Source organism: Schistocerca piceifrons, chromosome X (assembly GCF_021461385.2).
Source record: "Schistocerca piceifrons isolate TAMUIC-IGC-003096 chromosome X, iqSchPice1.1, whole genome shotgun sequence".
Lineage (NCBI taxonomy): Eukaryota > Metazoa > Arthropoda > Insecta > Orthoptera > Acrididae > Schistocerca > Schistocerca piceifrons.
The window spans coordinates 63,880,662-63,905,128 of NC_060149.1; the positions used below are offsets into that span (position 1 = coordinate 63,880,662).

General features: G+C 43.4%; 1 protein-coding gene across 1 annotated transcript in view; it reads left to right on the plus strand.

The window, feature by feature from the left end:
- The window catches only part of LOC124721738 (dihydropyrimidine dehydrogenase [NADP(+)]), a 295,913-nt gene that overhangs the window by 93,911 nt on the left and 177,535 nt on the right, over positions 1–24,467 (plus strand). The window contains exon 6 of the mRNA XM_047246840.1: positions 16,385–16,511. Coding sequence (XP_047102796.1) covers positions 16,385–16,511 — 127 coding nt within the window. The remainder of the gene's footprint in view (positions 1–16,384; positions 16,512–24,467) is intronic.

Consider the following 24,467-nt stretch of genomic DNA (forward strand, 5'->3'; position numbering starts at 1 on the left):
GCGGCTTCGCCTCGCAAGTATTGTTGCGCCCGCCTGTGCGGCACGCTTGATCTCACTCGCCCTTGTAACGGCACTTCCAGAACGTCTGTTTCACTGAATTCTTTAGGAAAAACTCACTCCCGAGTAATCTCAAGGAGTCCCTTAATACTATCACAGTGGATAACTCAACACTGTCCATCATCACACGCATGTACTAGCCTGAAACTTAAAACAGCGTCTAAGTACATCGGCAATGACTAATAAAACACACATTCATGAAATCTGACAGCTAGTTACAAAAGCATATTTACATTCCTTAATCTTCTGTGACTCAGCTGAAAACTTAAACTAGCAGCTTGGTTTTAAAATTGATTAATATTCAGTAACTCTTAAATCATTTAATCAACATTAATTACTTATTAATTACAACTTCTTTAATGACCTCTAGGTCAGGCAAAAGCATCGCAACATGGCACATCTTTAAATCTTACACTCTATATTTACATAATGTACAAATTACCCTTTCTGTGGTATTAATCAATCCTTGGTTGGTACAATTTCAGGTCTACAATGTTCCGTATACCTAATAGCTTTCCAGAGCTTGGATACTCTAAGCAATAAGCATTTGTGTGAGGTATACCAATGACTTTATATGGTTCATTATAAACAAACTTAAATTTAGGGATTTCATGGTCTATCTCGCTCGATTTCTCATGAGCTTTTACAAGTACTAAGTCTCCGATTGCAAACTTAGCAAAACGCGCTTTAGCGTCATGACGACGTATGCGAGCATCGGCTTTTAGCTTCATTACTTCTCGCAAACGATCTTTTTTCACACCAATACTAATGTCAATCCGTGGAGGGAATTTGATTATCTCTTCCACTAGTCCCGGTTTGTCTGAAAACACACTCTTATTCCTCATTATTACTTCATACAGGCCTCGTCTTTGTTCGTGTGTTACGTTTGACACACCGTCTACAATACTTTCCAATTCACTTTCTACTCTATTGTCAATGCTGAGATTCCTCACGTTACAGCAGTTCAAATTCATTCCTGCGTCAATGTCATCCGGCCAGTTAACAATGTGTACAGGCTGGTATTGCCTACGCACACCGTTTCCTGCCTCGTCAAAGCTACCTACTATTGTTTTATCTTGGGACGTACATGTCAAAGTTTTGCTTTCGCAATTAATCACTGCACGGTACTTTAATAGCCAATCTAACCCGATAATTACTTCCGCAGTTAAGTCTGGCACGACGACAAACTCTTGTTCAAATCGTGCCCCACATATCTCGAAGCTGACAAAAATCTGTTTTGTGACCGGTTTACTGGCCTTCCCAGTAGCACCGATAATTTTCACTCCTGTTACTGGCGTAACTACGATGCCGGGTCTGTCTTTCAGTAACTCAAATATGTTCCCAGATACAGCACTCAATTCTGCACCGGTGTCAATCAACACGTTTAGTTGTAGGTCGTGCATATTAACAGACACTACTATCTGTCTACACTTGTCCTCGACTGTTTCATTATTTTCCCACAGTAAATCCTCGTCTATATCCAGGTCATTCCAGAAAATACCATCCGGCTTTGATCCTAAATTCGGCTTATCTGGCGGCTTTTTCAGCCTCTGTTCACATACAGTTTTAATTTCAACACGTTTGTCCTGAGGCTTAGTCTGTAGCTTCGCCTCCAATACCGAAACCTTTTCCTGTAACTCGTCAACTAGTGAGTGTTGCTTTGCTATCAATTCACTAATTGTCACCTTTGTTGATTCCTCTTTGGCCAGATTGATCTCATCTGCCAATCTACCTGGAGAAATGTACCCAGTAGTATCTGCAATTACTTCCTCTAGATCTGCGCAACCCACACTGTTATCGTCTGACCCTATAATGTCAGCTCTAACCTCATACACGCTGTAATCTATGTGCTTTCCTACCAATCGTGTCCTGCTATCACTAAAATTTTCGTAATCTTTCTCCTTAATACTCTCGCAATGTTTAAACTGGAGGTTTGCGTCGGATGGGTCGGCTACTTCTACCACTACGACTTTCGGTAAGGTCTGCCGGTTAAGGCCAGAACTTTCCGTTACTACTTCAACATCCAACTCTTGCGTTACGAGACACGACGAATCTTGCTCGTGCTCCCCATTAACATCAACTATTTCTAGTAAAGTCTGCCGGTTAGGGCCAGAACTTTCTATCATTTCACAAACACTATCTTCCTGCGGGACGAGACGCGGAAAATCCTGCACGCGCTCCCCATAAACACTTCTCCCATACAGGCCCCTATAATCTCTTAGTTCGTCGTATAAGCGACCGAACTGCCTTAACCAGACCTCATCCCTCTCTGCATCCCCTCGCTCGATGACGGACGTTTTATCCGACATCTGATCTTCTCTCAACACTTGCGAATCATTCTTAAACTCAATCTCCAGTTCCGCTGTGGGTATTACACCTGCCACTTTATAATAGATTTCCGGAATACTACTTAAATTGTTCTCACTGACAGTGAATGTATTTTCTACTGCCGTGTATACAGCTGATCTACTACTTGTGGGCGCACTCCTTTCTCTTAACACTGGCACACTCTCCCGCCGTTGATTATTCCATACGGAATTTTCATAACGACGACACCTGGGTTTTCTCTTGTTATTGGGCCGCCAAAATTTCTCCACACCCGGTCGGCCCCTCACCGGCGCGGCTAATGGTTTCCGTCTCGTCCCAGCAGATACGCTCCCCGGATGCTGCTGAGGCGGCTGATCACACCCTCTGGCGTTATTACTATTCTGTGAAGCCCGTATCACGTTAGTATGATACTGGTTTCCGTCATTCCTGTTATTATTTGCATTGTACCGATTGTTATTACGGTCCGAACCATTATTGTTATTGCTGCCATGGTTGCGGTATGCATTATTCCCATGGTTATCGTTGTTGTGGTTGCTGTGGTACCCGTTGTTGTTACCACAGCCTCTACCACTGTCGCGATTATTGCGCCAATTGTCCTCGTCCTCCACTCTTTCCAGGAAATCATTTATTGTCCTGTAATTGCTTCCTACGTAGCGTTTTGTATCATCTGGAAGCTTTTTGTAGAGTTCCCAGACTATTTCGGATTCCGTGCGGCGATCGCGCAAATATTCCAACTTGCGGATCCAGCCCTCACAAAACTTCTTCATCGAACCGCGCGAATTCGCATCGAAAGGCCTCGATACGACAAATTCGCGCCAGACACTTTGCTGTTTTTGTTCTGACCAGTATTCAGCCAGAAACAAATTTATAAATTCGTCAAAAGTCAGGTTCGTAATGTTGAGGTTTAAGCCCCAACGCTTGGCATCACCAGCCAACACATCAATAATCGCATTAATTTTTCTCTCATTAGTCCATGATCTGGGTAAAACCCTTTCACAATTCTTAATGAAATCCATCGCGTGTATACCGCCTTTTTTCAAGGGGTCGAACCGCTCCTCTTTCGTCAACAATTCCGAACTATGTGCATAGATTGGCACATAGCTCTGTTTTTCGTCAAGTTTCTTTTCTAATTCCGACACTCTCGTAATTACTTGGCAAGTGGTTGTCGCAAGCGTTTCTACTTCCCTTTTTTTCTCTTCGCAGGTATTAGCCTGCTTCGTCACTTTGGTATCTACTTCGGATACTAAAGCCTTTAAAGTTTCCACCTTCTTTTGATCCTCTTTTTTCACTAATTGAATTTGTTCCGTCACCTTATTCTCGATGATCGGAGCAACTGATTCTCCTACACTTTTCTCTATTCTGCTAATTTCGGAATTAAAACGAGTATTTATGCTCGCAATTTCCGCCTGAACGCCTATCATTTCCTGTTTAAGATTACCGATTTCGGTATTAATTACAACAATATCTTCTTTGATTTTATCAACTTTTGTGTTAACAACTCCAACATTGTTGTTAACAACGTTAATAGCTTTGTTCTGATTGTCTAGCATCCGTTCAATTTTTTCAGACTGAGCTTCTTGCTTGGCAGCTTGAGCTTCTTGCTTGGCAGCCTGCGCTTCTTATTTTCGTTAATCAAAACATTCAATAAATGAGTTAAATTCCCGGAAACTACCGGTTTTACTTCCGTACCGGCTTCCTCTTTAATTTTCACTACGTATTCGTCATCACGGGATTCAGATTTGATTTTCACTTCCGATTCCGAAACATTTTCTAAAGTTTGGAATTCCATTTCTGCTCTTTGTTGCGTTTCGGCGGTCGCGTCTTTCATGCTCGCCGCCTGCCCCTGAACAATGGGTACCGCTGTGCGCGTTTCCCACTGTTCGACCGATTGTTCCGTATCCAAGTCTACCAAATTTTGGCAATTGTTGCCTTCACTCATTTTAATAATTTTCAATATAAATGCCAAATCTCAAATATAGTTAGGATTACTCCCACTACTTATTCTCGCTGACGCAACGGCCTGTACGTAACCAGTACTTTGTTACGAGATTTGCACCATACAAAATTCGTGTCCAGAACAACCTCAAAACTGAAGATTGTCCTGTCACCAGGTCGCCACGTGTAACCTCCCCCTCCCTTATCGACCTTAATGACAGTGAAAACTTAAACCGCGTGTACCTAATGGAAATTTGGGAAAAGCAATCGTCACCGAAGTTAATCTGTCGGTAAAGAGGGAGGAAAGGGTTACATCTAAATGAAAGGAAAAATGCAAATGAAACTGGTGGAAATTAATTTTGAAAAGGGGTAAAGTTATTGAAGAAAGTAAATGTGCGGCCGTTACGTTAACAATTAACTAGCGGTAATTAGATATTTGAGATTTGGGGGAAATTACGGTCGCCAGTCCCAAGGACAATTACTATAGTAACTGAAAAAGAAAGGTAATTACACATATAATTAGCACTAGAAGCGTGGCAACTGAAGGTTGACACGTGTAGTGTGAAAACTGAAAGTTTGTCAGAAGTAATAACTTTCGCTGCACTCTGACTTAATTTAGCAAAAGAATTAATAAAACCGGAAAACTGAAAGTTAATTTAGTGACTGAAATTAATAAGAAGCTTTCTTTCTTAAGCACATCGAAATTCAGTAAAATACGGTTAGTCTTGGGCTACCTCAACAATCATTTCAAAAGCTACTTGAATCTACGCAATTTAGAAATAAGAGATTTAGCTTTGAACTTGAATTAAATGATTCTGAACAATTAACAATAGTAAGATTTAGTACGTACCAAGCTGAGCTGCAGTCACAGGTAAGCTAAAATACGGTAACAAAACTCGCACTCTTAATTTGTGCTTGCGTAATCTAAATATTGTAGCCAGCTATGAATACTTAAACTGAACTTTGAAATTAAAGCAGTGAAATGGAATGATTGTACTTTAATGCTGGCGTCTGAATTTCAACGACACTCGGGTTGATTTCGGAAAAGGAAGGGACCTTGCTTGGTAATGCAATTGGGACAATGAGCAACAAAAGTTCATGCTAAGTTGCTGTAATTTTGCGAGGCAAATGGAACAGTTTGAAAAGCTGAGGTCTGCCATACAGTTCTGAAACTTTACGTGCTTTTAGTCTTCCTTGTTGATTGATTGAAGGTTTGAAATCGTCGATCGAGGAGGTGGCGACAGTCACTCATTGTCGGCCGTCGCTGTTGCAGAAGCTGGATGTTGGCGCGCCTTCTTCTCGACACGGTCCCCAGACGAAACGGGCTCTTGATGTGCGCCAGCTAATGCTTCCCGTCCGCGACACCATGTCAGAAACTATCATCGCAAGTCGAGCGCAATTACATGCTGCCAAACCCCGAAAGCGCGGCAACTCGCGGGAGCTTCTCACAACACACCTGCTTCACTCGCTACTCCAGCCAGACTCCCCCATGCTCTGCCCGCGCTCCACGCGGCAGAGTTAACACTACCAAAGATCCTACACACTTTGATTCTTCACACGACCTATCGATGTAATCGTTCGATAGCAGTTTTCCCTAGGCAAGACCCAGCGTAAAAAGACAAATAATATTTACGAAACAAACCAATTATACATCGACATAAGTGCATAAATATATATATATATATATATATATATATATATATATATATATATATATATATATATACAAACAGTATATATATACAAACAGTAAAACAATTACAATATATAAAGAGACAGAAATGTCATATCTTGAGGTAACAAAACAAGGAAAAAATATAATAGTACAATAGATGGAAATAGGAGGATATGCATTTCCGGCGTTACAAACCTGTGACACCAAGTGTTACTTGAATGACAGAATAGATGACACTAGGAATCCTTCTTTCTGTGAATGGAATCGGAAAGGGGCACACACTAAGTAACCTCCATACACACCGTAGGTCCCTTGCAGACTACACTTTTCGATTTAGATAGCGTTCTAGTGTGCCTTCTTGGAACTCATCGAACAGTCAACATAAGCGGGTTTTTTTTCTTTTTCTGTATTGATCTTCTCATTTCTCATTCAGACAGACGAGCTGTCAGTTGCCATTGTGCTCTTCAGTCTACTTGAATTTTCAAACTTATTCGACTGTTTTAAAATAATAAATACCGTTTAGAAATGAATGATTAAAATATATAAAAATCAGTTAAATGTGAAGATGTATGCTTTTCAGTGGCTGTATACTGCAGACGAATGTTGCTAAGTTTACATGGATGGCCACATTTTTAGTTTACGATGTCTGTATGTTATTATATAATGTACTTCAGACATGTATGCAAGTTTTAAAGAACAGGCACTACTGACGATCCCCAGCTGTATTAAATATTATAAAATTTATTCGCGAATTGCTAAGTCAGTGTGACGTCGGCTGTGCTATTTGTTAGTGAGATATGAAAATCTGTGCCAGACCGGTGCTCGAGCGGTCGCCTTAACCACTTCGGCTACCTGTGCACGGTCCATGGACTGATCCAAACCTCCATATACCACACTGGCCACATTCCCGAATGCTCGCACAGTATGTGATTTCCTCAACAGGAAGAGAAAATGTTATCTTTGTTTTTAACCTGTCGATGTATGTCTGTAGGGCATCGTATAATAAGATACAGATATTTTAAACACAAACATTGTGAACAGTAGTGGATGTGGATAGTGTGACGTATGGAGGCCTTGGAGTCGGTGATGAAATGCCTGCCGAAATTTAAGATAGATCAGTCACATTATTCTCACAGAATGTTCGTGCTTGCAGGTTAGGAACAAGTAAATATATATTAGTAAACCGCAAGAGCATCCATGGTAAAGTTCCAGAATTGTTATCACTTGTTGAAGGTAGGAATGCCAAGAAAGTATGAGGAACCGAAAGGTGATTAAAATTCTAAATTGAAATTGAAATACACACTCTAAGACAAAAAAGAAAAGAAAAAACTTTTTACCACGTAGGAATTATGAGAATGGGTCCGAAATCGGTAGATGTTATTTGCATGTGCAGACAAACAATTGACTGCAATTTCAGAAAATTTGGATCATTTGTTCAAAATAAAGAGCTTCACAAATTGAGCAAGTTAACAACGCGTTAGATCACCTCTGGCACTTATGCGAGCAGCTATTCAGCTTGGCCTCCTGAGGGACATCGTGGCAAATACTGTCCAATTGGCGCTTTAGATCGTCAACATCCCGAGATGGTTAGAGGCCTTTACCCATAATGCCTCAAACGTTCTCAACTGAGAAGATATCTGGCGACCTTGCTGGCCAAGCAGAGAAAACTCTCACCATCTGTGGGTTGACATTATCTTGCCTAAATGTAAACCCTACCTGGCTTGCCATGAAGGGCATTGAATATCGTCGACGTACGCTGTGCTGCGAGAGTGTCGCGGATAGCAACCAAAGGTATCCTGCTACAAAATAAAGTGGCAACCCAGACCATCACTCCCAGGTGTCGGGGCAAACGACAGGCGACAGTCAGGTTGGTAACCCACACTGTCCGGGGCGTCTCCACTCAGGTCTTCGTTAGTCATCGGGGCTCAGTTCGAAGCGGGACTCATGGCTGAAAACAGTTCTACTCCATTCAGTGAGTTTCCCGGACAATGGTGGGATACCAACGCGACTGTCGCCAGCCATAAGGCCCGACTACAAGGAGTGATGGTCTGAGACGCCATTTCATTTCATAGCAGAACACCTTTGGTTATCATACGCGGCACTCTTACAGCACAGCGATGCGACGGTGATATTCTATATCTCTTTTGGCTTCCCTTCATAGCAAGCTATTCTGAGCTCACATTTCAGCAAGACAATGCCCGCCCGCATAAGGAGAGAGTTTGTACTGCATGTCTAATTCCTTCGTGGTGCGTCTTTTTATGCGGTATACTTTTTACAGTAAATAATTCAGTAATATATAGTTCAATTGTTACAGATTCCGAATGTGAAGTAGTCTGGGTAAAAAGAAGCATCAAAAGTGCGTCAAACACAGTAACATGATGAAACTTCCTGGCGCTGATATGAAACTTCCTGGCAGATTAAAACTGTGTGACGGACCGAGACTCGAACTCGGGACCTTTGCCTTTCGCGGGCAAGTGCTCTACCATCTGAGCTACCCAAGCAAGACTCACGCCCCGTCCTCACAGCTTTACTTCTGCCAGTACCTCGTCTCCTACCTTCCAGACTTTACAGAAGCTCTCCTGCGAACCTTGCTGCAGAGTGAAAATCTCATTCGGGAAACATCCCCCAGGCTGTGGCTAAGCCATGTCTCCACAATATCCTTTCTTTCAGGAGTGCTAGTTCTGCAAGGTTCGCAGGAGAGCTTCTGTAAAGTTTGGAAGGTAGGAGACGAGGTACTGGCAGAAGTAAAGCTGTGAGGAGGGGGCGTGAGTCTTGCTTGGGTAGCTCAGATGGTAGAGCACCTGCCCGCGAGAGGCAAAGGTCCCGAGTTCGAGTCTCGGTCGTGCACACAGTTTTAATCTGCCAGGAAGTTTCATATCAGCGCGCACTCCGCTGCAGAGTGAAAATCTCATTCTGGAGACAGTAACAGAATGCTTCTATAGACCACTTGAATCTAGATCTTCAGTGACAGAGCGTTTCAGAGCAGTCTTCGAGAATATCAGGAATAAGTTTCCTGGTCATGCTATTATAATAGAGTTCAACTTGTCATCTGTAGAATGGGAGAATCAGACGACTAAATTGGTACGAAATCAAAAATGTTCGAATGTGTGGGAGTTCCTATGGGACCAAACTGCTGAGGTCATCGGTTCCTAGACTTACACACTACTTAAACTAACTTACGCTAACGACAACACACACACCCATCCCCAAGGGAGGACTTGAATCTCCGGCGGGAGGGGCCGCCCGCTCCGTGACGTGGCGCCTCAAACCGCGCGGCAAATTGGTATCACCGAAATGGATTCGTGTGAGACTTTTCTGAATGTCTTGTCCGAAAATCACTTTGAGCAGATAGTTGAAAGAACCTACACCTGAGTGTAATGTCTTAGACCTCCTAATAACTTAACAGATCCGAACTTTTCGAATTAGTTAACGATGAAAAGGGAATTAGCGATTATAAGGCTGTGACAACAGCAATAAGTACTGATTTTACATGGAATTTTTGAACAGGTGGGAAATTATCTTTGGTTGGCAACAGTGACAGGAGAAAAATCGCAGAGTATCATAGTACTAATCATCAAACATTTAACTCAGAGGATGAAGATGTAGAGCATTTGAGTAAAACTCGAAGGTATTGTACAACATGCCTTAGACAAGTATGTGTCAAGCAAGGTTGTGAGGGATGGAAAAGATCCACTGTGGATGAATAGGCGTGTTAGAAAGCTGCTGCGAAGAGCACAGAGAACTTCAGCTCCGATTTAAGTGAAATCAAAGCCTGGTAGACAAATAAAAGCTAAATGAAGCCAAAATGAGTGTGAGGAATGTGGTGTGAGAAGCATTCAATGAATTTAAAATTACGGTTTTTCCAAATGAACTAACTAAATCTTAATAAGTTTCGGTCTTGCATAAAGTCAGTAAGCGAATATAAACCATCTACTAAATCGCTAAGTGACCATAATAGCACCGAAACGGAAGACTACAGAGAGAAGGCCGAAATATTGAATTCGGTCTTCCGAAATAGTTTCATTTAATCAGCAGATGGGATCTTCCGAAATTGTTCCTTTTAATGGTTCAAATGGCTCTAAGCACTATGGGACTTAACATCTGAGGTCATCAGTCCCCTAGACTTAGAACTACTTAAACCTAACTAACCTAAGGACATCACACACATCCATGCCCAATGCAGGATTCGAACCTGCGACCGTAGCAGCAGCGCGGTTCCGGACTGAAGCGCCTAGAACCGCTCGGCCACAGCGGCCGGCTTCCTTTTAATCATCGGATGGATGCCGAAATGGCATAAATCGATCACGGAATAGAAAGTGAGTTAACAGTGTTGACCAATGGAAAGGCAACTGTACCGAATGAGATACCTGTGAGGTTCTGCAAAAGAACTTGCTCCCATTCTAGCAGTAGTTTTTCGTGGGCCACTGGAGCAACGAAGAGTACTTCGCAATTGGAAAAAAGCACAGGTCATTCCCGTTTCAAGAAAACTGTCGGACCGACCTATATCGCTGATATTTATCTATTGTTGTATTATGGAACATGTTTTATTCTCACACATGATAGCCTACCTGGAGAACGAAGCTTCTTCTATAACAATCAACGTGGATTCCACATATAGTGATTTTGCAGAAGTCAGCTCTCTCCGCCCACCCATGAGGAACGCTCAGGTTGATCGTGTTTCTTGACTTTAGAGAAGTATTCGATACAGTTCCACACTATCGTTTAGTGAATAAAGTACGAGCTTACTGAGTATCGGACCAGATTTAAGATTGGTACAGAACTTCCTTAGGACCCTCTAGTAAGCCTACTTAGCTGAACAAATTCGACAAATGTGAACGCGTTTCCGCTAGTACACCAGGGAGTGTTATAGGACCACTATTGTTTACAGTTTTTATTAATGATCTAGTGGATTACGTTTGAGACCCCATGAGGCTATTCGTGGACGATTCTGTTGTCTATAGGAAGCAACAAGAGTGGCGGGATGTTTCTAATGCGACAACACAGATGACAAATGTAATGCTTTCCTTAACACATCTCTCATGCTCTTAAAAGTTCTTCTAAATAGGGAACTAGCAGTAAAAGGCAGCCTGGGTAGCTGACAAGTGTGTTACGTATATCATGTACAACAAAGTGAGAATTATATCAAAATGTTAGAAGTAGTCACATTCGAGCTATAGTAGCCCATTACAAGATGTACTTTAAGGTGCTTAAAAATGTTACTAGTAGGGCAAAGAGTATGTGGTACGCAAATAGAATAGATATTTCACGGGATAAAATTAAAACCATATGGTCAGTCGTGAAGGAAGTGTCTGGTCAGCAGCACAAGGTCGAGGGTATAAAGTCAGTACACGGTAAAAACGTTTCTGTTACTGATAAGTCAGATACATGTACAGTATTTAACAATCACTTTCTGAACATTGCTGGTGAATTAAATAAAGACTTAGTTTCTACAGGGAATCGTGTAACTCTCTTGGAAAATGGCTTTTTCGAGACTGATATCTGAAATATTCATTTGTGATACTGACAATGGGGAGAGTGAGTCAATAATTAAATCACTGAAGACTATGGACTCTCATGGATATGGTGGAGTATCTAGCAGAATACTAAAGTACTGTGCTTTACATATTAGCCCTGTGCTTAGCCATATTTGTAATTTTTCCTTTGGGAATGGTCAGTATCCCGAATGATTAAAGTCGTCAGTAGTAAAACAACTTTATAAAAAAGGAGGAAGGGATAACGTAGACACGTTTAGACCTATTTCTATTCCGTCGTGTTTTTTAAAGTTATTGAAAAGGCTGTGTATGTAAGGATAATTGATCAATTTATTCCTCATGATTTGCTATCAGATGTACAGTTTGGTTTTAGAAGTGCTTTAACAACTGAAAACGCTATATTCTCTTTCCCCTGTGAGGCACCGGATGGATTTAACAAAAGGTTTCGAACGCTAGGCATCTTTTTTTATTTAAGTAAGACGTTTGATTGGGTTGATCACAAAATAGTGTTCAAGAAGTTGCACCATTATGGAATACGGGGAGTAGCTCACAACTGGTTCACCTCTTAGTTTAAAAACAGACAGCAAAAGGTCATTCTCTTCTGTACTATGATGTGGGGTCCGAGTGGGGCACGGTTAAATAGAGGAGGGGCGGAGTGCCCCACGGATTTGTGCTGGGGCCACTCCTGTTCCTTATTTATATAAATGATATGCCCTCTAGTAGTGCAGGCAATTCTTAAATATTTCTGTTTGCTGATGACACTAGCTTGGTAGACAAGTGTGTTGTGTGCAACGTTGGCACTGTTTCAAATAGCTCAGTTCAAAACATCAGTGCTGTGTCGTCCGAACAAGACACAGCCAGGGCAAAAGCACGGCAGGTGCAAAGACGCGAGCTGATGCCAGTGCCGTTGAGACTTGCCACTTGCGCGAGGAGCAAGATATCGACTTCGCCTCGGCCAATTGCCGGCCGAGTACAATCCGCCAATGAGCGGACGACAACGGACAGAAGCCTAATCGACAGATAGAAGAGCAGCTCTCGCCCACTTAGCTATAGATTTGCGTCCATGGCTGACTTAGACAGGGAGCGTCGTTTAGTGACCTCTTGGAAATGAACAGACAGTTGTAAATTGCATTCGCTATGTACTGTGAAGTTTACCAACGATTATTTGCACTTAGCCATTGCTATACGTATTACAAGTAGTGTTGCAAACTTCATTATTCGACAAGTCACAAAGATAAGTAAACCGTTTTAACTCATTTTTATGACTTTGTTACTAATTTGTTGCAGCGTTGTAGAACCTTCGTTCTCCTATCCTGTTACCTGACCCTGGAGCATCGGTGTATAATATTAGCAGGGAGAAATTGTCTTAGCGGTGTACTGCGCCAGAAGCCGTTTCAAGAACTCACAAACTCGGCCTACCGTACCAACAGCGGCAACTCGGCTTCCACAGCCGTAGCGACGAGGCCTTTACAAAACTGGCGAAGAGGGTCTACAAAAATAAGTTCATGGCTTGTAGAAAATAAACTAACGCTAAATCACAGTGAGACTCAGCTTTTGCAGGTTGAAATGATTATTAAATCGACACCCTAGCTGCAAACATGTGTTGATATACATCATTGGGGACATGTTGAAAATGTGTGCTCCGACCGGGGCTCGAAACCGGGATCTCCTGCTTACATGGCAGACGCTCTATCCATCTGAGCCACTTTTACAGTTTCTAACACACAATTCAACAAAACCCGAAGTTTTAATTTCACGGAATGGGCAAACACTATGTGATCAAAAGTATCCGGACACCTACTGAAAATGACCTACAAGTTCGTGGCGCCCTCCATCGGTAATACTGGAATTCAGTATGGTGTTGGCCCACCCTTGGCCTTGATGACAGTTTCCACTCTCGCAAGTATACGTTCATTCAGGTGCTGGAAGGTTTCTTGGGGAATGGCAGCCCATTCTTCACGCAGTGCTGCACTAAGGAGAGGTATCGATGTCGGTCGGTGTGGCCTGGCACGAAGTCGCCGCACCAAAACATCCCAAAGGTGTTCAATAGAATTCAGGTCAGGACTCTGTGCAGGCCAGTCCATTACAGGGATGTTATTGTCGTGTAACCACTGCGCCACAGGCAGTGCATTATGAACAGGTGCTCGATCATGTTGAAAGGTGCAATCACCAGCCCCGAGTTGCTCTTCAACAGTGGGAAGCAAGAAGGTGCTTAAAACATCAATGTAGGCCTGTGCTGTGATAGTGCCACGCAAAACAACAAGTGTTGCAAGCCCCCTCCATGAAAAACAAGACCACACCATAACACCACCGACTCTGAATTTTAGTATTGGCACTACACACGCTGGCAGATGGCGTTCGCCGGGTATTCACCATACCCACACCCTGCCATCGGATCGCCACATTGTGTACCGTGATTCGTCACTCCACGCAAGCTTTTCCACTGTTGAGTCGTCCAATGTTTACGCTCCTTACACCGAGCGAGGCGCCATTTGGCATTTACCGGCGTGATGTGCAGCTTATGAGCGGCCGCTCGACCATGAAATCCAAGTTTTCTCATCTCCCGCCTAACTGTCATAGTACTTGCAGTGGATCCTGACGTAGTTTGGATTTCCTGAGTAATGTTCTGGATATATGTCTGCCTATTACACATTACGACCCTCTTCAACTGTCGGCGGTCTCTGTCAGTCAACAGACGAGGCCGGCCTGTACGCTTTTGTGCTGTACGTGTCCCTTCACGTTTCCACTTCACTATCACATCGGTAACAGTGGACCTAGGGATGTTTAGGAGTGTGGAAATCTCGCGTACAGACGTATGACACAAGTGACACCCAATAACCTGACCACGTTCGAAATCCGTGAGTTCCACGGAGCATCCCATTCTGCTCTCTCACGATGTCTAATGACTACTGAGGTCGCTGATATGGAGTACCTGGGCGTAGGTGGCAGCACAATGCACCTAATATGAAAGACTATGTTTTTGGGGGTGTTCGGATACTTTTGATCACATAGTGTATGAGTAGCGAAACTAAACAGTTCAAATTTCTAGGTTTTCAGATAGATACTAAAATATCGTGGAAATCTCCCGTTCAGGATCTTGTTCAAAAACTTAATGCTACCATTTCTAATATTAGAAGAGTATCTGAAGTAATTGATAGTTCGACACGTAAAGTCGCTTATTTTGCTTATTTTTATTCGCTTATGACGTATGGTATCATGTAGTTTGGGGTAATTCTTCCCATTCTCAAAGGATATTTTTGGTTCAGAAACGGGCAGATCGGGCAATGAGTAGTGTAAGTTCGCGAACCTCTTGTCGACTCCTGTTCATTATCCTGGGTATTCTGACGGCCTCTCAATATATATATTCCTCACTGTCGTTTCTTGCTAACAGTATTAGCTCATTCCCAAGAATTAGCAGCTTTCACTCAGTCAATACTTGGCAGAAATCCAATCTGCGTTTGGACCGCACTTTCTTGACTCTAGTGCAGAAATGCGTGCAGTATTCTGGTGCATCTATTTTCAATAACCTACCATAAGAATTCAAAAATCTTAGCAGTAATCCACGCGCTTTCAAATCTGACCTGAAGAATTTCCTCTTATGGTATAACTTCTATTCTCTCGAGGCGTTCCTTGAAAAAGTAGGCTGATTCCTGTGTTATATTGTTGACTACGTTTACATAAACTTATAGCCTGACGTCTTGTTAGGATTCATTAACATTTTATTTTATCTGTTATTACTTTCCTGCTGTAATTTCATGTAATAACACGTTCCATGACCATGGGGATTTGCTACTCAGTTTGGTCCTACGGAACTACACGTATAAAATAAAATAAAGTCCAGCACCAGGAGACTGTCGCGAAATGCAGGAAAATCTGAACAGGATCGACGATGTGTGCAGGGCTGGCAGTTGACCCTGAACGTGAAGAAATCCAACGTATTGAGCGTAAATAGGCTAAGAGATCAACTACTGTTAGATTACACTATTAGCGACTCTTTACTGGGAACAGTAACTTCCGCGAAATACCTACGACTGACCATCCCGAGCGACATTGACTGCATTAAACAAACAGGAGGTAAAGCAGATGCCAGATTGATACTCACTGAGAGAATCTTAAGGAAACGTAATTCATCCACGGAAGAAGATGCTTGCAAACCAGTCGTTTGATCCATTATTGAATATTGTCTATTTATCTGGGACCTTTATCAAGTACGATTAATAGAACAGTTAGAGAAGATTGTACGAAGAGTAGCGCGTTTCGTCACAGGGCCGTTTACTTGGCGGGAGAGCATTACGGTTCAAACGGTTCAAATGGCTCTAAGCAATATGGGACTTAACTGCTGAGGTCATCAGTCCCCTAGGCTTAGAACGACTTAAACCTAATTAACCTAAGGACATCACACACATCCACGCCCGAGGCAGATTCGAACCTGCGACCGTCGCAGCAGCGCGGTTCCGAACAGAGCATTACGGAGATGCTCAACAAACTTCCATTGACAGACGCTACAAGAGAGGCAATGCCTATCACGGAGAGGTTTACTGTTCAAATTTCGAGAGTTTACGTTCCAAGAAGAGACTGACAACATATTACTATCTCCTACATACATCGCGCAAAGTGATCACAACGAGAAAATTAGTTAAACTAGATGTCATGTGGAGTTTTACCGACAGTCCTATGCGCCAGTTATAAACAGAACAGGGGAAAGGGGAAAAGTTAGTGCTACCAGGAGTAACCTCCGCCATACACCGCAAGGTGGCTTGCAGAATATACATGTAACCGTAGTATTTGTAGATACACTAATCTTATGACTATTTGCAACATCTGTGATAAAGAATGTGCAGGTTTTCCTGTGGGTCAGCTCATTTGCTCATTATCTCGGTGTTCTATCTTTTTGCAGTTCCTCCGAAATACCACAGTACCGCCTGCCGTACGACGCCGTTATGTTTGAAGTGGAGTTGGTCAAGGATCTCGGAGTAAAATTTGAGTACAACCGGGTGCTGTCTACCAATGATCTCACATTACAGGTAAATATCTTTCACTAGGTATATATTTGTGCTATAAATTACTCTCACGTATTTTCTTGCAGATAGCATTAATCCCACAAAGCGCAAGATGAACGATAACAAAGCCAATACAGGGTGAGGCAAAGAAAACAATAATAGGAGGAAGAAGATATTGTACGAAGAAGCGCTGAAAAATAATGCTGCCCAATTTTTTATGTGAAAACTCTTCAGACTTTTTAAGTAAAACAAACGTTATTAACATTCTACATCTTAATTCTTCAGGTTGGGGGAGGGGGGGGGGTTGTTTTTGGGAAGGAGACCAGACAGCGAGGTCATCGGTCTCGACGGTTTAGGGAAGGACGGGGAAGGAAGTCGGCCGTGCCCTTTGAAAGGAACCATCCCGGCATTTGCCTGGAGCGATTTAGGGAAATCACGGAAAACCTAAATCAGGATGGCCGGACGCGGGATTGAACCGTCGTCCTCCCGAATGCGAGTCCAGTGTCTAACCACTGCGCCACCTCGCTCGGTAATTCTTCAGGTCTGCATATACGCAGCCATTTGCCCCTGGAGGGCTTGCAACATGGCAGTGTGTAACGTAACTATGTAGGTGCGTGAGAAACAGCGTGCTGCAACCGAGTTTCGAATTCGAAGACTTCGTCAACATGATAATGCCAGACCACACACGAGCGCTGCGACATATGCCACATTCCGACGCCTTGGGTCCAATGTCATTCATCATCCTCCATATCGTCTCGACTTAGCCACATCCGATTTTCACCTGTTTTCAAAACTTAAAGAACACATTCGACAACTTCACATTGATAGTGATGAATAGGTGCAAGCAGAGGTGAGGTTGTGGCTACGTCAACAAAATCAAACTTTGTACGGAAAAGGTATCTGTATGATGCGAAAAGTGGCTATTGACTCTAAATAATGAAAAATGTGAGGTCATCCACAGGAGTGCTAAAAGGAATCCATTGAACTTCGGTTTAGCCTGCCCGGTTGGCCGTGCGGTCTAAAAGCACGCCTTTCCGGGCGGAAAGGAGCGCCGGTTCCCGGCACGAATCCGCCCGGCGGATTTATGTCGAGGTCCAGTCAGCCGGCCAGTCTGTGGATGGTTTTTAGGCGGTTTTCCATCTGCCTCGGTGAAAGCGGGCTGGTTCCCCCTATTCCGCCCCAGCTACACTATGTCGGCGAATGCTGCGCAAACAAGTTCTCCACGTACGCGTACACCACTATTACTCTATCACGCAAACATAGGGGTTACACTCGTCTGGTGTCAGACGTTCCGTGGGGGTCCACTGGGGGCCGACCCGCACAATAACCCTGGGTTCGGCGTGTTGCGGCGGAGGGGTGAAGTGGACTGCGGTAGTCGTCGTAGGGTTGCAGACCACTGCGGCTGCGGCGGGGACGGAGCCTCTCCGTCGTTTCTAGGTCCCCGGTTAACATAACATAACATAACATAACTTCGGTTACAGGATAATCAATCAAATTTAAAGGTTGAAAATTCAGCTAAATATCTAGGACCTACAATTACGAACAGCTTAAGTTGGAGAGAACACATAAAAAATGTTGTGGGGAAGGTGAAACAAAGACTGCGTTTTATTGGCAGAACACTTCGAAGATGCAACAGATCTACTAAGGAGATTGCCTACACTACGCTTGTCCGTCGGACATGTCCGAAAAAACGGATACCACCTTCATATACAGGGTGAGTCACCTAACGTTACCGCTGGATATATTTCGTAAACCACATCAAATACTGACGAACTGATTCCACAGACCGAACGTGAGGCGAGGGGCTAGTGTAATTGTTTAATACAAACCATACAAAAATGCACGGAAGCTTTTTTAACACAAACCTACATTTTTTTAAATGGAACCACGTTAGTTTTGTTAGCACATCTGAACATATAAACAAATACGTAATCAGTGCCGTTTGTTCCATTGTAAAATGTTAATTACATCCGGAGATATTGGAACCTAAAGTTGACGCTTGAAACCTCCGACGTTCAGTTGCGTGTTGTAACAAACACGGGCCACGGTCGACGAGCAGCATCTGCAGGGACATGTTTACGATGACGACCGTGTTTACGAGTGTGGCTGTAGTGCACTGTTGTGGTTTGGTCTAGCTGTCGCAGTGTCCGCATGTAGCGCTTGCTGCTATTGTTATTCTGCATTCGTCTCCGCACGCAGACCAACTGTAGTACACCGTGTTACCAGACGTCTGTGATAGTGTAGTGTTGTAGGAACTGTGACCATGGTGTATTCGAACTCTGAAAAGGCGGAGATGATACTCATCTATGGCGAGTGTCGACGATATGCAGCTGAAGCCTGCAGGGTGTATGCAGAACGGTACCCGGACAGAGAGCATCCAACGTGCCGCACATTGCAAAACATCTACCGCCAACTGTATGCAACAGGTATGGTCGTAACACGCAAACGGGTCCGTAACAGGCCCGTCACAGGAGAAGCGGGTGCAGTTGGTGTGTTAGCTGCTGTTGCCATGAACCCACACATGAGTACACGGGACATTGCGAGAGCCGGTGGACTGAGTCAAAGTAGTGTCATGCGCATACTGCATCGTCACCGCTTTCACCCGTTTCATGTGTCGCTACATCAGCAATTACATGGTGATGACTTTAATCATCGAGTGGAATTCTGTCAATGGGCATTAACAGAGAATGCGTTGCAGTTCTACCTGTTTACCGATGAAGCGGGTTTCACAAACCACGGGGCAGTGAATCTACGGAACATGCATTACTGGTCCGTGGACAATCCTCGCTGGCTCAGACAGGTAGAGCGACAGCGACCGTGGACTGTAAATGTATGGTGCGGAATCATTGGCGACCACCTCATTGGTCCTCACTTCATTGCAGGGGCCCAAACAGCTGCAACATACATCGCGTTTCTACAGAATGATCTGCCAACGTTGCTCGAAAATGTCCCACTGGAAATGCGTCGACGTATGTGGTATCAGCATGATGGTGCACCTGCACATTCCGCAATTAACTCTAGGCAGACCCTTGACAGGATGTTCGACGGGCGTTTCATAGGACGTGGAGGACGCATAAATTGGCCAGCCCGTTCTCCTGATCTTACACCTCTGCACTTCTTTCTGTGGGGTACGTTAAAGGAGAATGTGTACCGTGATGTGCCTACAACCCCAGAGGATATGAAACAACGTATTGTGGTAGCCTGCGGCGACATTACACCAGATGTACTGCGGCGTGTACGAAATTCATTACGCCAGAGATTGCAATTGTGTGCAGCAAATGATGGCCACCACATTGAACATCTATTGGCCTGACATGTCGGGACACACTCTATTCCACTCCGTAATTGAAAACGGAAACCACGCGTGTACGTGTACCTCATCCCTCATGGTAATGTACATGTGCGTCAGTGAAAAAGACCAATAAAAAAGGTGTTAGCATGTGGACGTAATGTGCTGCTCCAGTCTCTTCTGTACCTAAGGTCCATCACCGTTCCCTTTGGATCCCTACGTAATTCGGTGCTCTCCGATACACACGATCGAACAGCGGAGGAGTGGTACTCAAGCGTCAACTTTGGGTTACAATATCTTCGGATGTAATTAACATTTTACAAAGCAACAAACGGCACTGATTACGTATTTGTTTATATGTTCAGATGTGCTAACAAAACTAACGGGGTTCCATTTAAAAAAACGTAGGTTTGTGTTAAAAAACATACTTCCGTGCATTTTTTTATGGTTTGTATTAACCAATTACACTAGCCCCTCTTCTCACGTTCGGTCTGTGGAATCGATTCGTCAGTATTTGATGTGGTTTACGAAATACATCCAGCGGTAATGTTAGGTGACTCACCCTGTATACAGGGTGTTACAAAAAGGTACGGCCAAAGTTTCAGGAAACATTCCTCACACACAAATAAAGAAAAGATGTTATGTGGACATGTGTCCGGAAACGCTTAATTTCCATGTTTGAGCTGATTTTAGTTTCTTCCACCTACGCTCAATGGAGCACGTTATCATGATTTCATACGGGATACTCTACCTGTGCTGCTAGAACATGTGCCTTTACAACTACGACACAACATGTGGTTCATGCACGATGGAGCTCCTGCACATTTCAGTCGCAGTGTTCGTATGCTTCTCAACAACAGATTCGGTGACCGATGGATTGGTAGAGGCGGACCAATTCCATGGCCTCCACGCTCTCCTGACCTTAACCCTCTTGACTTTCATTTATGGGGGCATTTGAAAGCTCTTGTCTACGCAACCCCGGTAGCAAAAATAGAGACTCTTCGGTCTCGTATTGTGGACGACTGTGATACAATACGCCATTCTCCAGGGCTGCATCAGCGCATCAGGGATTCCATGCGACGGAAGGTAGATCCATGTATCCTCGCTAACGGAGGACATTTTGAACTTTTCCTGTAACAAAGTGAAGTCACGCTGGTACGTTCGGTTGCTGTGTGTTTCCATTCGATGATTAATGTGATTTGAAGAGAAGTAATAAAATGATCTCTAACATGAAAAGTAAGCGTTTCCGGACACATGTCCACATGACATATTTTCTTTTTTTGTGTGTGAGTAATGTTTCCTGAAAGTTTGGCCGTACCTTTTTGTAACACCATGTATATATATAAGGCTCACCGGCCATTTGACCGTCTTCTTCTGTGTGGATGCACAAACAGTGTCCGAACTTTTACGGGATTCGGCGGTACAGCCGCGAGTAATGAGTACGATAGGCAGGGGCACTATGAATATAGTGCGGGACGATAAGTTGCGAATGTGGGTCTCACGGGAGGCGTGCCAGAGATAAATTCGTGCAGTCGCACTATCCTCTGTGTCCTGGGTGAGTCAGATGGATAGAGCGTCTGCCATGCAAGCAAGAGATCCTGAGTTCGAGTCCCGGTCGAGGCACACATTTTCAACTGTCCCTGATGACTCATATCAACCCCTAAGGGTATTCATTTCATTGTAATTTCATTCTAACGAGCTGCATCTCACCGACTGTATCTGTTCTTTCGGACATGTCCGAAGGAATAGATACCATCTTCATATATAAACGAAGAAAAGATCTAGCGAAACTGCAGATGTATGGTGAGGAGTCGTCAAAAGTTATGGGGACTCACTGTGTGTGATTTAGGTCGTCGACATTTGTTTCAGTATGGTTATGGCTGAAATGAGTTCCCGACGCCCCGTATTCAAATCGACGGGCATCTGACTCAAAACAGATCGTCTATCGCGCCGTATGGCTCTGAGGAGGCGAAATGACGTCCATTGGGCAAACGCTTGTAGTTATCCTGTGCGGCGATCTACGCGTTTGAAATCTGTGTCTCTCCGATACTGAAGATCCACCTTAGACACGAAGTCGGAAACCCGAGTTCTTGTATGATCTCCGATATCCTGTGACCCATGCGTCTTGCACGGATTATCATCCCACGTGCAAAACCGGTAACTGTCGTGTTTGCTACACACCTTTCTGTAATAGGCTGCTCTGATTTCTGGTCCATACTCGCGCCATATGCCGCATCTACCCGCAACCTCTGGGTACCACACACGGTACCTCTTCTCATGACTTTTGGCTAGTCAGTTTATAACATGTTGTTCAAGAGAATAGTGCTTTAGAAACCAGTGGTGAAGAATCGTGAGAGTAATACCAATAGATTCGTTTAGACAGCGCGAGAGCGCATCATTGATGATCATCCAACTTCAGTAGCAGCCGCTACGAGACAGGTACACTGTAGAGAGATTTATAACTAAAATTACGATAACGCCCTTTAAAAGAAGAGTCAAGCTGCACTCTGAATTCTTTCACATGTATTTTACGAATTGAGAATGACTATAAAATCAGAGTAACTGAGTATTACATCAACAAATAAATGTGTTCTCTGCAAACGACAGTGAAGTGCGTGATGGAAAGTACTTCCCATTGCACAGGTTGTTAGGGCCTCTTCCCGTTCCATTCACCTACGAAGCGGGCGAAGAATGATTTTTTACAAGCCTCTGTGTGCACTGTGATTAGCCTGATCTGGTCTTCACGATCCCTACGGTAGCGATATGTAGAGGGCTGTAGTATATTCCTAGGTCCCTCACTTAAAGCTGTTTCTTCATACTTTGTAAGTAGGTTTTAAGGGGTACTTTGCGTCTGTCTTCAAGCGTCTGTTCTTTGACAATCTCCCTGACGCTCTCCCGTTGGTCATATAAACCCGTGGCGGTTCGTGCTGCTCTTCCTTGAATACTTTCAACATCCCCAATTATGTCCTATTTGATATGGGTCCCACACACTTGAGCAATAGCTTAGGATGTGTTACGCGAAAGTTTTTTTAGCATTCTTCATTGCAGTCCCATTCGATTCTCCTAGTATCCTACCAATGAACCGAACTCTACTACATGTTTTACCTAAGACTGAGCCAACTTAATCGTTTCATTTCATATCTCTAAAAATTATTACATGCAGTTATTTGTTTAAGTTGACTGATTCTAGTTGTACCTCTTTGATGTTGTAGTAGTAGGATACACAGCTTTTTCGTTTTGTGAAGTGCGTAGTTTCACATTTCTGAACATTTAAAACAACTTGTCAGTCTTTTCACGACTTTGAAATCTTACCGCTATCTGACCGAATAATTATGCAGCATTTTTCAAACCGTATTTCATTTTAGATAACTACATTATAGGCAAAAATTATGAGATTACTATCAATGTTGTCACTAATAATGTCAGTATAGAAACGGGGATCAGCGATCATGATCTCATTATAGCAACTACGATTACAAAAGTTAATAAATCGGTGGAAAGACTAGGAGAGTGCTTCTGCTAGACAGCGCAGATACGCAGTTATTAACATCTCACTTAGACAGTGCATTGGCATCACTTAGTTTCAGTAAGATAGCTGTATAGGAATTATGGGCAAAGTTCAAGCAGATTGTAAATCGTGTTCTGGAGAATTATGTGCCTAGTAAGTGGATAAAGGATGGAAAAGACCCACCATGGTTTATCCGGCGGATGCTAAGGAAGCAGAGGCTGTTGCACTCTAGGTTCAAAAGGGGACGCACAAATGACGACAAGCGAAGGTTAGTAGAGATTCCTGCGTCTGTGAAAAGATTTATGCGCGAAGCATACAACTGCCACCGTCTCACCTTAGCAAAAGGTCTGGCAGAGAACTCGAGAAAAGTCTGGTCATATGTAAAATTGCTGAGAAGACTTCCATTCAGTCCCCTGTTGACCAGTCTGGTGTGGCAGTTGAAGATAGCCAAAAGAAAGCCGGAGTTTTAAATTTCACGTTCAAGAAATCGTTCACAAAGGAGAACCGTACAAACATACCGTCATTTGAGCATCGGACAGACTTCCCTATGGACGACAGAAATAAGCATACTTGGCGTAAAGAAACACTGAAAGATTTGAAAACAAATAAACCTCCAGGTCCGTACGGAGTCACAGTTCGTTTTTAAAAAGAATACTCTACGCATTGGCCCCATACCTAGCTTGCATTCATCGTGAGTCTCTCGCCCAAGACAAAGTCCCAAGCGACTGGAAAAAAGCGCAGGTGACACCAGTATATAAGAAAGGTAAAAGAAAGGACCCGTAAAATTACAGACCAATATCCCTAACTTCTGTTTGCTGCACAATCCTTGAACATATTCTCAGTTCGAACATAATAAACTTTTTTGAGACTAAGGAGCTTATGTCCACGGATCTTCTCAGGAAACAATATTGAAAAAATTTATAGAACCGGCATTTGAAGCTGACTGCAGAATGATTCTACTGCCGGAAACATACATCGTGCGTAAGGACCACAAAGATAAGATACGAGAAATTAGGGCTCATACGAAGGCGTACAGACAGTCGTTTTCCCCTCGGTCTATTTGCGAGTGGAACAGGAGGGGAAATGAGAAGTAGTGGTATAGGTACCCTCCGCTTGCGGAGTATCTATGCAGATGTAGATGTAGCTGTAATATACAAGGTAGACGAAATAAAACTGGACCACC